Source organism: Papilio machaon, chromosome 21 (assembly GCF_912999745.1).
Source record: "Papilio machaon chromosome 21, ilPapMach1.1, whole genome shotgun sequence".
In the NCBI taxonomy this organism is placed as follows: domain Eukaryota; kingdom Metazoa; phylum Arthropoda; class Insecta; order Lepidoptera; family Papilionidae; genus Papilio; species Papilio machaon.
The window spans coordinates 6,202,219-6,223,338 of NC_060006.1; the positions used below are offsets into that span (position 1 = coordinate 6,202,219).

Genomic DNA, 21,120 nt, shown 5'->3' on the forward strand with positions numbered 1-21,120 from the left:
GAAACGATTTATGGATGTAATTAATGCTTTTTGGAACAATTCGATTAAGTTACATTGCCTTTCATGTTAAATTCAAAATCTATATTCTATTTTAGTATATAAAATAACCATTTATATAATGTTATATTATGTAGTAATGTATTGTATGTAAAATCTTCTTACAAGGTTAATATTATTTTCAAACAACTAATGATTTGATTGAAATCGGGCATGTTATTCAACATTATAGTGTAGTGCTAGGAATGTGCATGGCCTAACGATGCGTACAGATTTATATTCGACTGTCACTCGCCCGGGCCAAGACGAAAACAAAGTCATAACTCTTGTATCACGTCATCATTACTCCTCCCATTTTGCGATCATTTTTATCGAACTACTATAAGAAAAGGCTGCAATTTCAACGTAAAACAAACACAGCATTTTTTTGCCAATTATGTTGCCTTAAAAATTCCATTGAAATTATGTAGTACTGCCAATTTTTGTAAATGTCTGCAAAACAAACCATTTATCTCCAGCCTCGGCACGTACCAAATATAAATTTAATCGCGAATGGAATTTGTCGAGCAATTTTGTTGCGAAATTGTTGCGCTTTCGATCATTTTGCTGATAAACTTCGAGCTATCGTCGATTACTGTCTAAACACGACTTTCTCCCGGCATCTTGTTTCCGCTCGCTTGGAACTCCGAGTAAAAAACGGAATACTTTGAAATGTGTTCCGACATATTTTACCCGGTGGACATTGGTATAACTAAATTATAATACCTAATTAACTCCTCATGTCATTGTCATCAATGTCACAAGACTTTTGCCAGCCTGTAGTAGTTTTTCCTTCATTCCTAAAAAAGTAATCTCTCACCGAGCCAGCTAAGTTTGTCGCACTATACGTTGCTTCTGAATATTATTAAACAGTTGGCACTAAAATCTACTTAACCCATTTCAACACGACATTAAATAAGACATGCGAATCGTAACGCAGGACCCATCTTAAATGTTACGTACTTTCACATTTAGTACACGTTCAATTTTTAACTCTATTTCCATTGTAATACGGTTCTTTATTGCAGTAATGTATAGTTAGTTTTATTTCCACAGCTGTGGTTTAACAAAAGGCTATAGTCCACCTGTCGTTAGTTAGTCCTTTATTGGTAACAATGTATCCCGGGCGTAAGCATTGTCTACCTTCTAACATTTTTTTTCTCTTTTCCTGTTCGTAACTAAGGAAAAATGGATCATTCGATTGAAAAAAAAAATCAACAAAGAAATATGCGAAATATTTCTTTTTGTATAATTTTATTCATTATTATAAAAGTTCTTTACAATATTAAAGTTCTTGTAGGTACATTTTTTTTTATATTATTTCCGTAAATTGGTCACAAAACAACTTTGTCGGTTTATGAAGACATACTTCATAATAAAATTTTCTCCTTATGTACATTCTAAATGCAATTTTAAAGCTGATTAATTTTCACGTCTTTAATTACTATAATAAAATAGTTATTTTCTGTATTCGTCATACATGTATCAAGTATATAAACAATATTGTTTTAAAATAAATTCCAGTCGGACAGCCTTCCTTTGTTATTCAAGACTTTGTCTACATATCCTGACAGTTCTCGAGTATCTTTGACAGTAATTTACACGAGCGACTCCAAAATTAGCTCACCTGAGTCATGCTAAATTACGTCTGCAATGTCAACGCAAATAGTCTGGATATTTCAATATTGAAGCACAAGTAGCGTTGCCAGGCGTCTGGATAAAGCCGGACATAAGTATGCTTTTTGATTGCGTGTCCGGCCAAAATAAACGGTTTTTCGGCTTTTGTTAGGCTTTTTACATTTCCTAAACGAGAGTGTACCTATTAATACTGAGACAAAATTCTAAATAATATAGGGTGTCCGACCTTTCTATCCAAATGTCTGTCCAAACTGGTTGGTCTGTCCGGCTAGAAGGTTTGGCGACCTGGCAACCCTATACGCATATTCTCTGTCATGCAATCCTTCCATACTTTCTTCGGTCACTCGCTACCTTTGCAGCTAAACTCATTACTTTCTTGTTTATGTGCTCATCATCTTTTCGTATGTGTTCATAACACGATAAATGGCGCAAACTTCCTTCAATACACTCTATAGTCACGATGTTTTCTACTTCACATTCAGATTTGTTTCTCAAACTTGATGTTCAATAGTTCACGATCAACCTGTACGGTAGCTGTGCGCATGTGTAACGTGCACACGCCGCGCCGCGCCCACGCGCACCGTAGCCTTGACTCCGCTCACTATTTGTCAACGTCTTTGTATATTCTCGGCGGGTCTCCTGCCGCCGGTTATTTTTAATACTTTTTATACGTACGCTATTTCGGACACGGTAATTGCATGGCACGGTGACCATGGTTTTTGTATTTATGCGGATAATCCTAGTTGTAGGTTTAACTCCGTTGTATATGCATTTGTGTTTTGTAGGGTAGCATATTATGTTTTACTTTAAGTGTAGGTATAATTTTTTTTTCATAAAATCTTGGTAACCCTACATAAAAATTTATAGCAGTTGTCATATTCCGGTATTTTACCGATATTTCTTTACCTCACAGATCTCTATTATTTTATTTTGGTAGATTAGATATTTTTGTGAGGTGCGGAAGCCGGAGGACCGCGTACTGCGGAAGGCAATGAAAAAGGCCAATGCCCAGCAGTGAACAGATAAAGGCTGTCGATGATGATGATGAAGTAGTGTTCCTTCCCGAATATCATTCGAAAGGTTAAAATGAAACAAGTTTTCATAATGCCTATTTCACACTTTAACCTTTGGTTTCTGAGACCAAAATATAATATGTATAAAACATATCATCATCCCTGTCATTATCTTTGACGAAATAGAGATAACAATATATTTTAAACGAAGATTTCAATCTCAGAAACCCACGGTTAATCATCAGTAATACAATTCGCAACAAATTTTTAATTAACTCGTATAAATGATATGAGAGTATTCCACGCTCGCAATATCTTCAACTAATTGGCATAAATCTGTAAATGCGCAGTTAATGAATTAATTAACAACGTTAATTGCTGCGACCCACATCTAAGTTAATATTTAAATATTGATGTATATAAACCCACGTACTTAAACGTTAAATATTCAATGATAAATTGGCGAAATTCTGTTGCAGGATATTTAATGACGCCTTTCTTTTTGTCGATCCCAGAGTCGTTATGAGCTCTCCTTTAGTGTCTATTTCTCGTATTAAAAATTAAGGGGTACCACTTAATGATTATGTATATAAAATGATCTAAAAAAATTTTAAGAACGTTCATTGTTATTATTTACATGTGCTGTACATTATTATTTTACTAATATTATAAATGCCTAAGTTTAGATGGATGGATGTTTGTTAGGAGGTATCTCCGGTACGATTTAATGAATCTTGATGAAATTTGGCATAGATGTAGAACATAATCTGCAGAAAGACATACTTATTAAGTTTATTTTTAATTCCGCGCGGACGGAGTCACGGGCGACAGTTAGTTATTTGATAAATATGTTAATACATAGTAAGAAAATACTTGAGAGTCGTCAAGGGACACCCGGATGCAACGAAGTTCCTTTCTATTAATTAGTTAAGGAAACAATGTTTATTCTATGAATAAAAAACTTAAGTCTTCACAAGAAGTACATTTTATTTCTATGAATTTTCGTTATATATTGTCACGTCGTTGCCATGGTGAAGTAGCGCTCATTCGTTGTTAACATACTTACTATAGCAAAAAGTGTCGTGACAATTTTTCGTAAGAATTTTTTCCGTCTAGCTTCCTTTCACAACGCGCGATAAGGAACTTCGTTCCAATATATTCTGCTAACAAAAAAGCTAACACTACCGAATTAATATTTTCAGAAGAAGAAAATGATGCCATAATTCATTCTTTTGAACAGTTCAAAAATCGTATTTTAAACTTTCTTGGCAAAACAAAGCGAAAGAAAAAACCCTAGCCGGAGTTCAAATTTCACAAACTTTCGCATCTTTGTAAACAACAAAAATAGAATTAACGCCGGTTTAACGGCGCTTGTGCCAAATCTGCACGAAGGCAGACCAATGAGTCATGCAGACATAGCGGATTTACAAATATTGCAAGGTAACATATATATACTCAAATTCAACGCTTGGAATGTTACTTATCTGTGAGTTTCGACTGCATTGAAACATATTGTCATCCTTTACATTATCTTTAAAGAAACAGAGACAATGATATGTGTCAATATTGTCAACGGCAGTCAAACATCGTTATATAGCGTGAAAGTTAAACACAAATTGTGTAAATAAGTAATAGAAAATGCTTTAATAACGTGAGAGCTCGCGCGCTATAAACATCTATATAGAGTCAAGTGAGTGACCTTCGCGGGCGGACTGGCTGGCTGGCAACAGAGTAGCGTACAACTTCTATAGCTATAAGTGTATATCCACAGCGCGGGAGACGTGCGGAGGGGACGGCGGGTGCGGGCCGTGTGTGCCGCGCTAGCACGATGACCCGTACCCCCCTTACCCCCGCACCTCGCCCCGGCCGCCATTCTGTGACGCATCAATTACCCCGCTTGAACACAACTACGCAGCGTCTATCTCGATCCACACAAAACTATACTTTAAAGTCATGTAAATAGAATACGTTTTCCATTGACTTCAATAGTAGTTAAGACGTTGCGCATCGTGTTATGCGCGGGAAAGTGTTCATTGTATTTATTTTGGTACGCAGGCAGGAGAGGGAAGGGAGGAGGGGCAGTGCAATCGGACACAAGTGCACTGTTCCAAGAAACGTTCTCTAGGGAGACGAGACGGGTGCCTTGCAAGTGCTAGCTCCGGTGCACTTTGCGTACACGCATGTTCTATTCTAAACGAAAAAAAAATATTCATTGGCAGATTTTTACTTAGTAGATGTTTACTTTCACAAGTATTAGATAAAGGTCATAATTGCGACACTTCATTCTGTCTTCTTTTATAATACAGATTTTTTTTTTTAGTATGTTTCCATAGTACGCTTAGTTAAATTTGAATTATGTATGAATCAATGCCTCATTAAATTGCATACTTAGTACTTTGAGTAACTGTATCTTTATGGAAACTTGTAGATGACTTCATACAGTTTTTTGAAGGCATAGAGGCTTTTTTACTAGATCTCTTATAAATCATTTCTTTTAACGCTTTGACTGGCGCGTTTTCAATATGTCAATTCAGTACAGAATCGAATAAAAATAGAAATATATAATATTCGATGAAAAACGGGGGATTTTGTATAAACAAGTTAATCGAATAACGGTACTGACGTCCATCTTGCATAATGAATACATTGAACAAGGAAACTGGAACACGAACTGTTTCAGATACTAGCCGTCGCCCGCGATTTCTGCTCAGATTAAAAAAATGTGAACATCCTATATGCTATTCCATACTGTAATCTATTTCTGTTCCAGATTCGTACCAGATCCGTTCATCCGTTTCGGAATTACGTGGTAACAAAAATACATACATCTCAAAGGCATTTATAATATTATTTATTTATGTCCTGGAAACGGGAAGTGAACGGATGGATTTAAAATTCAATTCGAGACATCGTATCGAGTCTCGGCGATATTATTTTTTTAGGTCGCTAACGGATTTCCGAATGCACGCGATGGACCAGTAGTTGACCGGTCGACGGAGAGATAGCGGCTTTAAAGCTGTTTCCTTTCATATTGTGTGCAAAAACAATTGATAAACTCGTTGCTATTATGTTGGTACCTGTCTTCAAATATTTAGATATTTGCTTGAGGCTCGTGATATAAAACCTTGAGTGCTTATTTAACTCAGAAGTTATTCAGTACTTAAAAAAGGAATAGTTCGATTGTCGACGATAAAGGATAACCTTATAATCTAATTTTATGTTAAAATTTCATCTAAATTTTTCAATCTAGGGTTTCTGAAACCGAAATCTTCGTTTAAAACATATTGTTATCTCTGTTTTCTCAAATATAAATGACAGGGACGACAATATCGAGGGGTGAAAGGCTATTTGTTTTAAGCGACATTTTTTGCGATATTGACTTATATATATATTCAGAATAAAAAAAAATCCCTAATTCTGAATATATATATATATATATATAATATATAATAAGACAATATCGCAAAAAATGTCGCTTACAACAAATAGCCTTTCACCCCACGATATGTTTACAGGTCTCAGAAACAGACGGTTAGTCGTTTTAAAGTTACGCGGTGACACATCCAAATTTTGGCATTCATAATTAGTAAGAAGTCAATAACAGTAATGAGTCAACGTAATTAGTCATAATTGTCAGATATAATTAACATAGTTTTCGTAAACTTATGTTAATAGAAGATATATGTTTGCAAGGTATCTGGTGCACTAACGTGTGGGATCTTCGAGGACTGTTCTTACAAATAACAAGACCCCAAGTTATGTTTTAATTCCTGAATCTGCAATATGACGAATGGGCAAAAATTACTTTACAGGTAAACTTTCTATATATCGTATTTTAAACAATTTTAAGATTTAAAAATTAAAATCAAATATTAATAAATAGCTGTCGGAATTAAAAAAATAATACGAGTAGTAAGTAGCATACGTATTTTTCCAGATTATTTTTCTACATCTGTGCCAAATTTCACCACAGTTGAGTCAAACATTAAACAAACATCCATTCATCTAAACATTTCCATTTATAATATCTATATATATAAAAGAAAGTCGTGTTAGTTACACTATTTATAACTCAAGATCGGTCGAACTGATTTAGCTGAAAATTGATGGGCTGAAGAACTAGGAGACGGACATAGGAACTTTTTTATCTTGTGTGCATTTTTATTATTCCGCGCGGACGAAGTCGCGGGTAAAAGCTAGTTAGTAATATAAATTGTTTTCAATGCCATACAAAATCCTTTACAAAAAGTAATGTTTCTTTCAAATAAATTAAAGTGAATATATTCCTCATAAACTATATATTTAAGTGTATGCTGCAACAATAGCTAGTTGTAGCAGTAATTCTTTATTTCAAAATAATTCACCGGCATTTGAAGTGTTTGCAGTTATAGTTGATTCTCTTATATATGTACATATAAAATTTTTACGTCAATATTTAAAGGGTAGTTTTCAAAACAGCTTTGTTAAGACATGTAACTCTTTTCGTTATATGCAGAAGAATTTATAATGCAACAACAGTTTTTGACCTCGACGGAACTTTGTATTCTTGTTAGTGCAGGTCAAAAAGATAACAAAGGGAATATATTTTTTAACTATTAATAGTTAACAAACACAAACATGAATAAGGAGAGATACACTCTTAAGTTTATATTCGAAAGAATTATTTATCGAACGAAAATAGTTATATCTCTTAAACATAAGATTTGTAACTCTTTTCGTCCGATGGAATATCACAAGCTTTGATATTCAATGGTTTTTGTATTGTAGTAAATCATGGAATTTTCTCGTCTGCAAACACAATAGAAATCAAAGTGACGTCATGCTCTTAAATTTATATTCATTCAGACCATTGTGCCTTAGGTTCGTAGATGTTGAATATATTAATATTATGAATTTCTTCCGTAATTACGTTTCCCGTAGTTACGTGACTTAATTTTATGTTTTTCATTTTTTTTCATCTCAAGTGCATCTGCAACATTGCTTTGATGGAACAATTTTCTATTATTATTTTCCTAATGCATACAAATTGCAGTTAAAACCAAATTTAGCCCGAGGTAAACATTGTCTACTTCACAGCGTTATCAGCTAAATATAAGTCATGTATCCTTGTCGTGTCGTGCCCGTTTCGTCAACGTGTAGTCGTGTCGTGACGTGGTCGGCATCGAGCGCGAGAACGTTCTCAAAGTCACCCACGATAACCTGTTCGACCGGGGAACTTAATAACAACGATTTATTATGCATATTATATCGCCCGCTGCTGTTTGCCACATGAAAATTGAGCTCTTTACACGTCCGGGACGAGATGTTACAGAAGAGAGACGTGGAGATTGTTTTGTTATTGAAATTTATTACGTTACGTGATTTTCATAGCATTGTTTTTTTCCACCAATTTCGTTTCTAAAGGAGTGTTTGGATAATTGTTCTATATTCATTTGTATATTTTACTTTTTGAACATCGAAGAAGACTGACTCTTTTGCAAACATTTGACTTACTTGGTCAGTGAAAGCGATTGCACATGATATTACTCCTTTAATTATTGTGTAATTGATAACGAGGTCATTGTTCGCCCCCTCACTCCCCTCTTACTGTATTATTGTGTTCGCAAATTGTCTCGCATATTTTTATGTAGGTGCACCTAATCGCAAGCTGTTTTATACCGTCGTACGTTAATGTATACATTCGTATTTTGATGCATCAACACATGCGACGAAAACAGTTACATCTCTGGTATCTTTAAAAGCGGTAAAGACCCGAATGGCCCTGCTCAACCGGTGAAATACCACGACCACACAGAAGGCAGTTAAGTGGAAGTAATTTTGCCTTTCTTCTGATGAGTGTACATGCCTGAGGTCTAATTTTAGGTATGTCGTGGACGTGGACATGGACGTAGATTAGGCTGAGGGGGGACGCATAGGAATGTGATCCTCTTTTTTGTGCATTGCCTCCTGTGCCTATTAAAATTATCTGCAAATGCCTATGGGCAGCTGTCAATTTCCTATTTAGGCGAATTAAGGTGGCCTCTCGCCGCGCCTTATACTATAAAAAAACTCATAAGAAATGGAACTCTTTTCGATGGTTGATTCGATATTGTTTAGTATTGTGATGTTGTCGTATAAGGTCATATATTGTCACTCTGATGGAATGAGTGTTTTGTTCCGCGTGCAAGTTGCTATAGCGACCTTCGCTCGGTCAACGCTCGACAACTAGGTTAAAGTAATAATGTCTAGACATTGAATGATATATATTTATACTTCCACTTTTATTAAATATATTCTATGCTACAGTTTACTAAAAAAAATCATATTCAATCATAATTTCTATCATAGACAATGTGAAAGGAAGCGATTAAAAAACAAAATGCAAATCACATTTATATTTTGAAGTCGTTAATTTTTTTTCGGTAACTCTAGCAGTTAGTTTATTTAAATCTTTGGTTTCGAGATTTCTAGTCTAGTCGAAGTCTAGCATATCTAGTTCAACTTTTAGGTAGATAATCATATCTAAGTCTGTTTGCGGTGAAACTAGATCAAAATCGATCTGGCGGACAGTTAGTATGGTCGCGATCTAGTTTCGTTCAGAACTCACATTTGTGCCAATATTCGATCATGTATTGTTTTTTAGATATCGGTAATAATTACAGCAACTTATATTTTGTTAGCTTTAACTTTCAATAATTTTTCAAAGAATTTATTTTGATACTAGCTATCGCCCGCGACTTCATCAGCTTCAGTTCTACATCTATATCAAATTTCAACCAGAACCATGCAACTGTTTTTCGGATACGTAACAACAAAAATCCATCCATCCAAACATTCGCATTTATAATATTAGTAAGATTAGTGAGAAATGTACTCCATTGCTGGAACACCTAAATAGGGAAGAAATAAAGGAGACCAGCGGTTAGAAAATACTAGTTCAGATATCGTCAACCGTTAAAAATATACCACAATCTTCGTGATTGGACCTTTATTTGAGTGTACGTGTGAATACTACGTAAAATTGACGACTGTGATTTATCAATTTCGTGAAATACGTTTACGTTATAAATAACCGTACTGTTTGATGCACTTTACATCTCACGTTTGGAGCACTTTGGCACTAAAGCATCGGATTGCCTTATGGAATGTATTTCCGTATGTATGTATGTACTTTGACGTAGTTCATACCGTTTTAACAGCTTGTAGGGTTCCCAACCTCCAATAAACGTAGCACAACAAAAAAATCAACATGCCAACCCTTGACTCCTTGACGATAAGAAAAATGATATTTTTGTTACAACAGTTAGAGTAGCCGTAGTAAGGATGCTTACTAGGGCTACCCCTACAGTTTATTGGATGCTTGCAAAATTTTTTGTAAACTCGAATTAGATAAGTAAAATTTCAAATTAGAAGTTAAAAATTAATATCCGAAAATTCCTACATCATTGAATTTAAAATAAATCAATTGAACGTCAAAACTTTGTCATAATTTATATAAAACATCTAGTTTCTCTTTTGCAGTTGACCATGAAATAGTTATACAAACGGATAGTTACTTTTCTATTAAGATTGTTACAAAATCTCGACGAAATCTCGTTGAATTCAATCCCAAAAAGACACAAGTGTGCGCCATTACCGCTAAAAAACAACCCTTTGTCGTAGATCTTCGTTTTGAGGGCACTCCCCTGGTTGCCTCAGCCAGTATCGGTATTCTCGGCGTTGACATATCGAGTGACGTTCAGTTTCGCGGTCACTTGGAAGACAAGGCCAAGCTGGCCTCCAAAAAGCTGGGTGTGCTCAGTAGGGCGAAGCAGTATTTCCAGCCGGGCCACCGCCTACAACTGTACAAGGCGCAAGTTCGGCCCCACATGGAATACTGCTCGCACCTCTGGGCGGGAGCACCCCAATACCAGCTTCTTACATTTGACCGCATACAACGGAGAGCGACTCGAATCGTCAACGACCGAGCTCTTACCGATCGGCTTGATACTCTGGCCTTGCGGAGGGACGTCAGTTCCCTCTGCATTTTTTATCGTTTATACCACGGGGAGTGTTCTGAAGAACTGTTTGGAACGATTCCTGCCGCCGAGTTTCGTCATCGGACGACCCGACAGACCGCCAGGTACCATCCATACCATCTGGACGGCTGGCATTCCACAACAGTGCGGTTCTCGCGAAATTTCTTGCCGCGCACGGCCGCGTTGTGGAATGGTCTGTCCTCGGCGGTATTTCCAAACCAGTACGACTTAGGGTCCTTCAAGAAGCGAGCGTATCACCATCTCAAAGGCCGGCAACGCATCTGCGATTCCTCTGGTATTGCAGATGTCCATGGGCGTCGATGAACACCTTGGTGTTCCCGCTGCTCGTTTGCCCCCTTCTCTTATAAAAAAAAAAAAAATACCTGAGTTTTATGTTTCTATAAGGGGGCGTCCATAAATTACGTGAGGTGTTTTTTTTAATTTTCTGCAACTCCCTCCCCCCCTGGTGAGATGTCGTGAGATTTTATTCAACCCCCTCCCCCATCTCCCAATCTCACGTGACATTTTTCAAAATGTGAGTTTCTTACGTAAACGCGTTGGAATGTCATTGTAAAAAGAAAAAAACAAATTTGGTTCGTGCTTTTATTTACGACTAGTTATGACTAGTAATCAATGTTGCTGAGAGTTTAATTATAAGTGTAATAAAAATTTAACAATAGAATACTTAAATCGTAACTACTTAGATTAAAAAAGAGTATCTACTCTAATTCAGTCCATGGAGAATCATGCACGGTCTCAAGAGAGCCTATTGGAACCAACATGTCCATTTTTTTTTGTTTCAATCAGAAAAAAAATTGCGTGATATTTGCCGAGACCCCCCCTCCCTCCAACGTAAGATTAGATGAGATTTGACTCGACCCCCTCCCCCCCTTAAACACCTCACGTAATTTATGGACGCCCCCTAAGATCATTCTCATTAGAACATTATTCATAGATATAAAGTTTAAACGTCAAGCTTAAATTTTTGGTATAGAACTAAAGTTGTGACGTAACAATTGACGATATTATAGTATAGTGAAATAAGGACGTCTAGCCCGGTGTGAGAGTAACAGCTATGGCCGGTTCTAGTGTTGCCAGACGTCCGGATAAAGCCGAACATAGGTAAGCTTTTTGATTGCGTGTCCAGCCAAAATAAACGTTTGTCCGGCTTTTGTTAGGCTTTTTACATTTCCCAAACGAGAGTGTACGTATTAATACTGAGACAAAATCCTAAATAATATAGGGTGTGCGACCTTTCTACCCAAATGTCCTGCCAAACTGGCTGGTCTGTCCGGCTAGTAGGCGATCTGGCAACCCTAGCTGGTTCTGTCAGAAAATAAGCTATAAAAGAAAATTAAAGAGGACGCTAGTGAGCTATCATACAGTTTCACTTCACTGGGTTAGATGTTCTAACCCAGTGTTTCCCAAAGTGGGCGATAACGCCCCCTTGGGGGCAATAACGCCCTTGGAGGCGTTTGAAACCTAGAAGGGGGCGATAAGAGGCCCAAAAATGGGGGGCATTGAAATTAATTGAAGCAATGAAATTGTGGTTTTTAGGGCTGAATAAAAATTAGGGCGCTCTGAAATATAATTGATTTTCAAAGGGGGCGGTGAAAGAAATAAGTTTGACAATCACTGTTCTAACCTACAACTTGAATTGGAATCTTTAGTTGAAATTGATAGTAGTCACGTCGGGGACTTCACAGACTAACTATATTACATTCAGATAGATTTCAATCCATAATCCACCACAATTAATTTAATAATGATTACTTTGGTCTGTAATTTATATGTAAAGTTCTTAAGCAGACCCAGACATTGCTTGGAGTTATCGAAGATAGTTTTACGAACAGATCACGTCACGTACGATCTAGTACAATCCCACATTCAAGTTTTACTGTCTTTTGATGCTTTTATTGTAATTTAAACTTTATTACATTGAGTTAGGGTTTATATGATCTATGACATGCTTGTGTACAGTCATACTACAGTTGGTACTGGCTTTTAACGCTGGTTATTGCAATTTAATCTTTATTAAAATGGTATAGGGTATGTTTAGACTGTGCGGGAAGTTATAGTTGTGCGGAGTTGTGTGCAGCTTTCACTTTCGCTATCGGATACTTGGAATACGGTTATTATGTCCCCGACTGCATACAACGCTATTCTTTATAGTCTAAACCAGTTCTGTATAAAATTAAGTACCTAGAATGTACGTGTGATTTGTCGAAAAATAATCAATGTTTACATCGACAATTTAGCAAGAAAGGTGACGTATTACTGAGAGAACTGATCTTTTTCTGTGCACCCTCTAACTTGCAATAAAAGGTAGGCAATACATCTGGAACTTTCCAACTCAAATGTCTATAGGCATTGTTCACTTCGCTATTATAGCGATACCAAGTGACCATTTGCTCGTTTGTCAAATTATTTTATAAAATATCCCAAAATAAATATAGGTAATAAACACAGATCATTCGAGCAATTTTCATATTTGACACAATTATAGGTATTTCTAGACTAGACTTTTTTTACTTCTAAATTCCACCGCTAGAGGGCGTAACATAGCTTCCAGACTGAAAGCGTTCCACATAAAATATAACTAAGATCTAGTAAATTTTATCTTCAGACCCACGTTAAGCTTTAAAAGTTTCACTTAAATGACTTTATAAAAGCTTTTATTTTTAGGTTTAAATTGGCCGTAATGTCTGCTAAATGATTTATAGTTAAGGATATTTTTGGGTAGTTTTCTAGGTTTTATTCTAGTTTGATTAAGTTTTGTATATTATTAAAATTACATCTTATGTGTTAAAGAGTTCTCTCTTCTAATATCCGTTCCATAAACTTTCCCTTAAATACCCTTTGACCTTAAAGTTAAAATAACTTATAACTTTATGATGGACGGCAGCCGTACTTAAAGTTATTGGAGTTGAAACCGACAGAGTTTGCGGAGTTGTGGCAACTCTAACAAACCTTTTGAACTTCACGCAACCGGAAAACTTTACATTTCCACTGAGGAATATTTTAAATTACATTTATTTGTATAAGATTATAAAAATGTAGAATTCGTTCTGTAGCCCTTTCAAGAAAAAACACGTGCCATCTCTTTTCTTAATTAAAAAAAACAGAGATAACAGTATTTTTATATAGGTGTTTAGGTAGTGGAACAAAATAACAGTTATGTTGTTTGTTGTACTTGTACAGTGCGTATATTTTGTAGTGCGCACGCGCACGCCGCGTGTTTATGACACTTGTATAACTGTGACACGATTGTACTGCTGGCAATGCAAACAACTGACTAGACAATTACAACTTGTATATTGTTCATGATCGACTATGCAAGTCAATTGTGTATTTGATTTTAAAAATATTAAAAAAGTTTAGTATGTACATCTTACTTCTTACTATCTTACTATCTCACTAATATTATAAATGCGAATTTTTAGATGGATGGATAGATGTTTGTTTGAAGGTATCTCCGTAATGGCTCATCGGATCTTGATGATATTTGGCGCAGATATAGAATATAGTCTGGAAGAACACATAGGCTACTTATTAAGTTTTTTTTAAATTCCGAGTGGACAGAGTCGCAGGCAACAGCTAGTAATTTATATACACGCTACATAAGTATTGGATATTTTCTAGTCTGCTTCTATATTTAGTTCATAATATTGTTATTTTTATCATAAATCAACTTTATTTATCCAATAAATCTAGTGAAAATATATTATTAGAGTGTTTATTTGACATAGTTTGGTCCACGGTCTATTCATATAACCACAATTTGTATTATTTGATATAAACTTTAATCCGATATAGTCTGCGAACCAGTTAGGTTACATATCTCTACATATTGATAAAGTAACAAATAATATGATTTAAACCATTTTAATCTATTAAAAGAATTACTACGCCATGTTGAAAATCACAGAAACTTTAGTAACGACGATCTTAACAGTTTGGGACCGATTAGTTTTGGCGATAACAGATAGAAATGTCGGCAACGCGCGCTGTGTACGAACCCCTAACCTCTAGTTTCTGAGTCCAAAATCTCCATTTAAAACATATTGCTATCTCTGTGTTGTCAAAGATAATAACAGGGATGATGATATGTTTTATCCAGAGATTTTTGGACTAAGAAACCCACTTTATGACATTCTGTTATGTAAATCGTTTAGCGTCTGAACTCGGTTATGAAAATTTACGTTGCATTGTATACGAAGGACTTTAAACGTATCTGATTGATAATATACTTTTGTACTTATTATAGTATTAGTAATCGTCAGTTAATCGAATAAAGTCACACATCGATTTGCAATACAGTAAGTAGACTACAATATCAATACAGTATAGAAAAGAGTTGCGACCGCTTAATGTTTATCGCATTGCCTGTCCTCGCTAAAAGCACGGTGTCAGATGAGTCACTCAGTCAGGTATTACTCATATTATGGTTTGACTCATGCATTATAAAATCGTGTCCGACATAATATTGTAACGCATTCTATGTCACGTTAAAACTATTTCTTTATCAAAAAGTTAATTAACAGCATCTTGTCTATTAAAAGAAATTTATTAGACTATTATATTAATATTGTAGTTTAACAATTGTAGATGTTAGCAACAACAACATAGCCCTGTGAAATACCACGACCACAATTCTATGTTACGTCTGATGAGTGTGGTGCCGGAGGTCTAATTTTAGTCCTTTTTCCCTTTAAACCATATTCAGATAAGAAAAGTAGGGAGGAATGTAAAGGAAGGGAAAATATTGTCTTTCTGTGCGTCTCCCCCGTCGATTAAAGGTTGTGGATTTCTATGGGCAGCGGTTGCTTCGCTGTTTAGGTGGACGCTAACTCCTTTGCCACCTTATAGTATAAAAATAACATGCATAGTTTTCAGTTAAAAAAAAATATTAACCTTTGGTTTGTTTATATCCTAATAAATGTTAGTTTTGTCGAATAGCCAACTACCACAGACAATGACAATTGCTCATAGAGTCAGAGGTTAATATTTTATGTCGGCTGATAAACTTACTAAAGTTATTTGTTATCAAATCAAAGATACAAGTGTATTTTCCTTGTTCACTTCTATTTAAATACCGTTCTTATGTCCATAGATCGATATCGATCAAAAATCACGATAACGTGTTACGTAAGTGTTACTACATAAAAAATTGATTCCATATCAACCTATTTCATTGCTGTCTCACTTAACACGTAGTACTGGCAAGATCAAATATATTGTGCAATATAACGTAATGTATGCTAAACACTAACATTTAACGACATAGGAATACTAACTATTTGACTACGCGAAGGGTCAGCTAAGGACGACCCGTCCTATTTACGTATTATAGCTTAGATAATGCTTTATTAACGACCATATAACTGTTTAACGTTCAACGGTAATTATGTCGTTGATGTTTAACATGTAACATTTTATCATGAGTTTTCAGTGACGAAACATCTGCACTAAAACATTATCGTATAAACATAACACTGTAACACAGAGAAGTAGACAACGATCTATTTCTATATGTGGTCAAATTGATTGTAAAAAGCTATGATCAAAAAATATCTTATATCATGGTATGCATTATAATTATAGATTAACTAGTAGACGCCCGCGACTTAAAACGCGTGAAATTAAAAAGAAACTTAACAAGTAGCTTATGTGTTCTTTCAGACTAAGTTCTACATCTGTAACAAACAATTTATTCGTTCAGCCGTTCCGGAGATTCCTTCAAACAAACATCCATCCATCCATTTTCGAATTTATAATACGTAGTATGAAGTATGATAGAAATATTTAGCGCCGAATAATTTCTTATATATTTTTCTGGTATTCAGTAAATGATTTGCAAGTATAAAAGAATTAATTGTTCTACTTGGAAGGATTATAAGTGTACTTATTAATAATGGGGTCAACAGTAAATTGTACAATTTAACGGTCGTATTATGTAATGCAAGACACGACCGATACTAACGTTTCTGTTACCACAAGTCTTGTACGATTTAAATTGATTTACTGCCATTATGTAACTTTAACTTAAAATATAATAGAATAAAAAAAATGTCAATAATATTGACAGTACTAATTAGTATGGAATTATGCCAGTACAGTAGTACAGTAGCGCTGGCCTGGCATGGACTTAGTCACTGATGCCAGTTAGTGTTTTTGAGCGCTACTATCCTAATGTCCAGCATTATGTAAATTGGGCATTACGCTATTTATTTTTAGTTTATCTTAAAGATTTTTCAAAATGTTCATGTAATATTCTTATCAGTTAAGTGTTTATTCAAAACAAACATCGTAATAAATAAGGTATAACTTCGACTGCCCGCGCTATTCTCTCTATTTTATGATTATTTTATTCTCATTCAAAAAAGGCAAAGGTCTTAGTGGCCAGTATGCCACCTCTTTGGCAGAATGTTTTATTCTGCACTCAATAAATAGTTCCATCAATAATAAAATCTTGAAGCAATTATATTAACAACGTCTACAAAATCATACTCATTATATTTCTATAGTTAACTCAAATGGTGCAATTTAATACGATGCTACAGAGATTAGATGCAGAAATATACCGGATAATTTGATTGACCTGGTTTCACAAATTGCATTAATACATATAGACGTCTCTATATTGATTATTTAAATAATTTTTCATTGATATAATCGTAATTGAAATAGCATAATAATTTTAAATACGGTAAAGATTATGTATTTTATTTTAGATTATTTTAGATCATACACTAGCTGTCGCACACGACTCCGTCCGCGCTCAGTTAAAAAAAAAACTTAATAGGGGTATGAAAAATAGATGTTGGCCGATTCTCAGACCCACACAATATGCTCACAAAATTTCATGAGAATTGGTCAAGCCGTTTCGGAGGAGTTCAAGTTCGAACCCCGTGACACGAGAATTTTATATATAAGAGATTTAATACATAAAAAATCGGTGCTAGTCGGTGCCATCACCGGACGATCACACCTGAGTTAAGCCGTTCTTAATTAATTCCTGTTGCATTTCTTTAGCATTTCTTACATCTCGCTAAGCATTGATTCCTGAGACCAGAATTTCTGTGTAAAACACATTGTCATACCTAGACAAGACAGAGATAATAGTTATGTTTTAAACGAGGATTTTAATCTCAGCAACCTACGGTAAGCTTTAAAATTTATCGAATAGGTACTGCTGTTTTTATTCTTCTCTATTTTAGAATTTTACCAATTAGTATGTCTGCATATAAAAGGTTTCCTTAATTACTAATATCTCTGAAATGATTCATAATTTCAACCTGATCTTTCTTCTTTAATTCCCAATATTATCAAATTGTTGTCTATAATACCGTTAAATTGTTCAACTAACCGTAGGTTTCTAAGATCAAAATCCCCGTTTAAAACTTACTGTTATCTCTGTTTTGTCAAAGATAATTACAGGAATGACGATATTTTTTGTATAGAAATGTTGGTCTCAGAAACCAATGGTAAGTTGATAGCAGAGTTCGTTGGAACTGATGATATATTAATAGCATTTTATGTGTTTATACAAGCCATTTTGTTTCCTCTGCAACTTCAAAGGGCTTAGAACATTTCGACCCCCCGGATCGTGCCACGTAAATAGACCGATATTTCCCACACCTAGTTCACTACGACGCCGACGTCGCGCCGGCGCCTGTCGCTTGTTACCTGTCGGTTGTTACCTGTCGCCTGTCACCTGTCACCTCGTATTTTCACATATTCCCGAGCAGGTATCGAATCGCGTTCATTGATATGACATTTCCAATTTCCATCTAAATCGCTCGCTTTCGTAATCCACTTTTGCGTCAAATATCTAATTTATACGTAATATGAGTTTGAATCTGAGAGCTGCATTTTTTTTTTTATAAGAGAAGGGGGCAAACGAGCAGCGGGAACACCACGGTGTTCATCGACGCCCATGGACATCTGCAATACCAGAGGAATCGCAGATGCGTTGCCGGCCTTTGAGAAGATGATACGCTCGCTTATTTATGTAATAGGGACATAATATGACTAATTATCTATCTATAGATCCAGCAATAAAGTTTGGTGTAGCAGAAATAAAGTGAGATTTTTTTTTAAATCAAAAGGAGGCCAACGCGGCCACAGGGATTCACCGAAATAGCGAGGCGACCGTTGCCCATAGCCGATATGTTTGATCAGAAATTTGCTAGATATAATTTAGTCTTAGATATCCACCAGTATAGTATTCTGTCTGGTATTTCTATAGGTATATTATACTACAGTAGAATGTTGATAAACTTGACTTAAAAGCTACGTTTCTAATTCAAAAGGTCTGTGACGAATTTTTATGATATGCGTGTTCGTATTTCATCAAAAAATATATTGTACTTTAGGCTTTTACATTTTACAAATCTACTTGTTACGAATACGTTCTTCAAAATTTTCGTGACCTTTTTCTGAGGGTAAGGACCGTCGCGTCTTTCCCATCTATTAATAAAGTTCGATATCATTAATAAATAATGCACATTATATTACAAAGTTTACTTGTTTTTTTTTTTAATTCTGAACGACATTTCCTTTCTTAAGTCCAATGCAATAATTTATAAAATTGAACGATATCATCTATTTCTTTCTCTACGGAAAGTTGGCAAAGTGTACGTACACTTTAATATATCTCTATTAACCATCATATCGGAATCGCTTATCGCATATCTTCTTTTACACGATTATATGTTCCTTGTTGTGGTTTGTATGTAATTTGTTTGTATGTTCGTTACAGGCCGGGGCAGTCGGAGCACGGGCACGCGGGCGGTGCGGGCTACGGCAAACCGGCGGGCGTGCAGCCCCGCGCTCCGCCCTCGCCGTACGCGCAGCCCTACCAGCCTCCCCTGCGACTGCACAACCCTGGCTACGGCTCGGCTGCTCTCTCATACAGGTAGACTCCTACTCATACTCCTACAATTTAGAAACATCCTACAAACTAGTTCGAATGCGTGATCTTGTCAATGTCAACTGAAAATAAAATACAAAATCTACCAAAGAAGTGTGTTTATTAAAGCTTATGATTTCGTTGAGATGCGAACGAAAGATTTATGGTGAATATTCACATGTATAAAAAGAATTATATCTATATGTTCTTATACATGTTTATCTGCAGTGAAAACCCACGATTACAAATTTTATTATCACATGGCATTGTTGTCCGATGCGGTGGGAGCTTACGAGTCGTGCAACTGCTACCATAGCTATTGTAAACTTATAATTTACTCCCAAAACAATAAGAAAATCCTCTCCGTGTAGATAACAATCTGAACTGAAATAAAATGAAACTTCAACGTATTGTGAACATTCGCAAAATAAAATAGTGACTTAAAAGCCTTTGTTGTATTGCGAAAATTTTTATAACAAGTCCTAGGTTTCTGAGACCAAAATACCCTTTTAAAACATATTGTTATCTCTGTTTTGTCAAAGATAATGACAGGGATGATGATATGTTTTATGCAGAGATTTTGGTCTCAGAAACCATCGGTAGATAGAATAAAATAAATAAAATATTCTGTAATATACTTGATTCTAATATTTTAAGTAGATAAGGCTTAAGGTGAATATAGACTAGACCACTCTATGATATGTTCTAGTGTATCACCCTTTCACGAAGCAGACGTGCTTTGGAAACTGTACTTTTACATGTATTTTACCATTCGTAAGAACGACTTATAAATGTTTGAGAAAATGCTGTAGTGTATATTCACCTTTAAAATCATCGTTTATCATTCTTCTTTGACATCCACAGTCCTTTGTTGACCCTGACTTGGTTCAGTAATTTCTTACACATCGATGTATATATGGCAATAGCTCTCCAATTTGCTATTCCAACCTTTTTCGTTTCTCGATCAACATTCTAGATTTTTTTTTATATAATATGTAATCATAAGGATTTTTAATTTGAAATAGAGATATTTTTTTTCTATAAAAACAGTTCTTTTCGTATAACTTCCTAGCTCCATACAAAAGTCGAGTTTTTGCATCCGTTAAGAAAGTTTGACCATTAATACTAAGTCATTTCAACTTCTCGAAAACTTTCACAGAACTTTGTACGAACTTCACTTCTCTAAACCATTAATATTTCGTAAAGTTTGGTTTAAATAGAGAATTATAATTTCGCATAACTTTTTTAATGTTAATGGAAAACTGTCACCTAAATCTTACCAAGATTTTAGATTTTTTTACGGTACGAAGAATCTAGAAAATTTAAAGAAATATAGCTCTTGTAACGGTATGTTGTTGACAAATCTGGCTAAAGAAACTTCACGGCACCTGTTTGGATGAACGACCGATAACGGGATTTAAAAATAGTTCTGCGTTTCGAATATTTTATGAAAGAGAACAGTATTTTTGATGATTTAGTTTCCATTGGTTGGAGATCAAAGTCTGTATAAATCATATTGTCA

At 35.3% G+C, this 21,120-nt stretch overlaps 1 protein-coding gene across 5 annotated transcripts in view; it reads left to right on the forward strand.

The window, feature by feature from the left end:
• Positions 1–21,120, forward strand: part of LOC123722192 (nuclear receptor corepressor 1) — a 96,610-nt gene that overhangs the window by 56,769 nt on the left and 18,721 nt on the right. For 4 of the 5 annotated variants that reach the window (XM_045683256.1, XM_045683258.1, XM_045683257.1 and 1 more), the window contains one exon: positions 19,449–19,604. In XM_045683256.1, the coding sequence (XP_045539212.1) occupies positions 19,449–19,604 (156 nt within the window). Of the gene's footprint in view, positions 1–6,380; positions 6,500–19,448; positions 19,605–21,120 lie in introns of all 5 variants that reach the window. The other variant, XM_045683259.1, reaches the window with a different exon arrangement.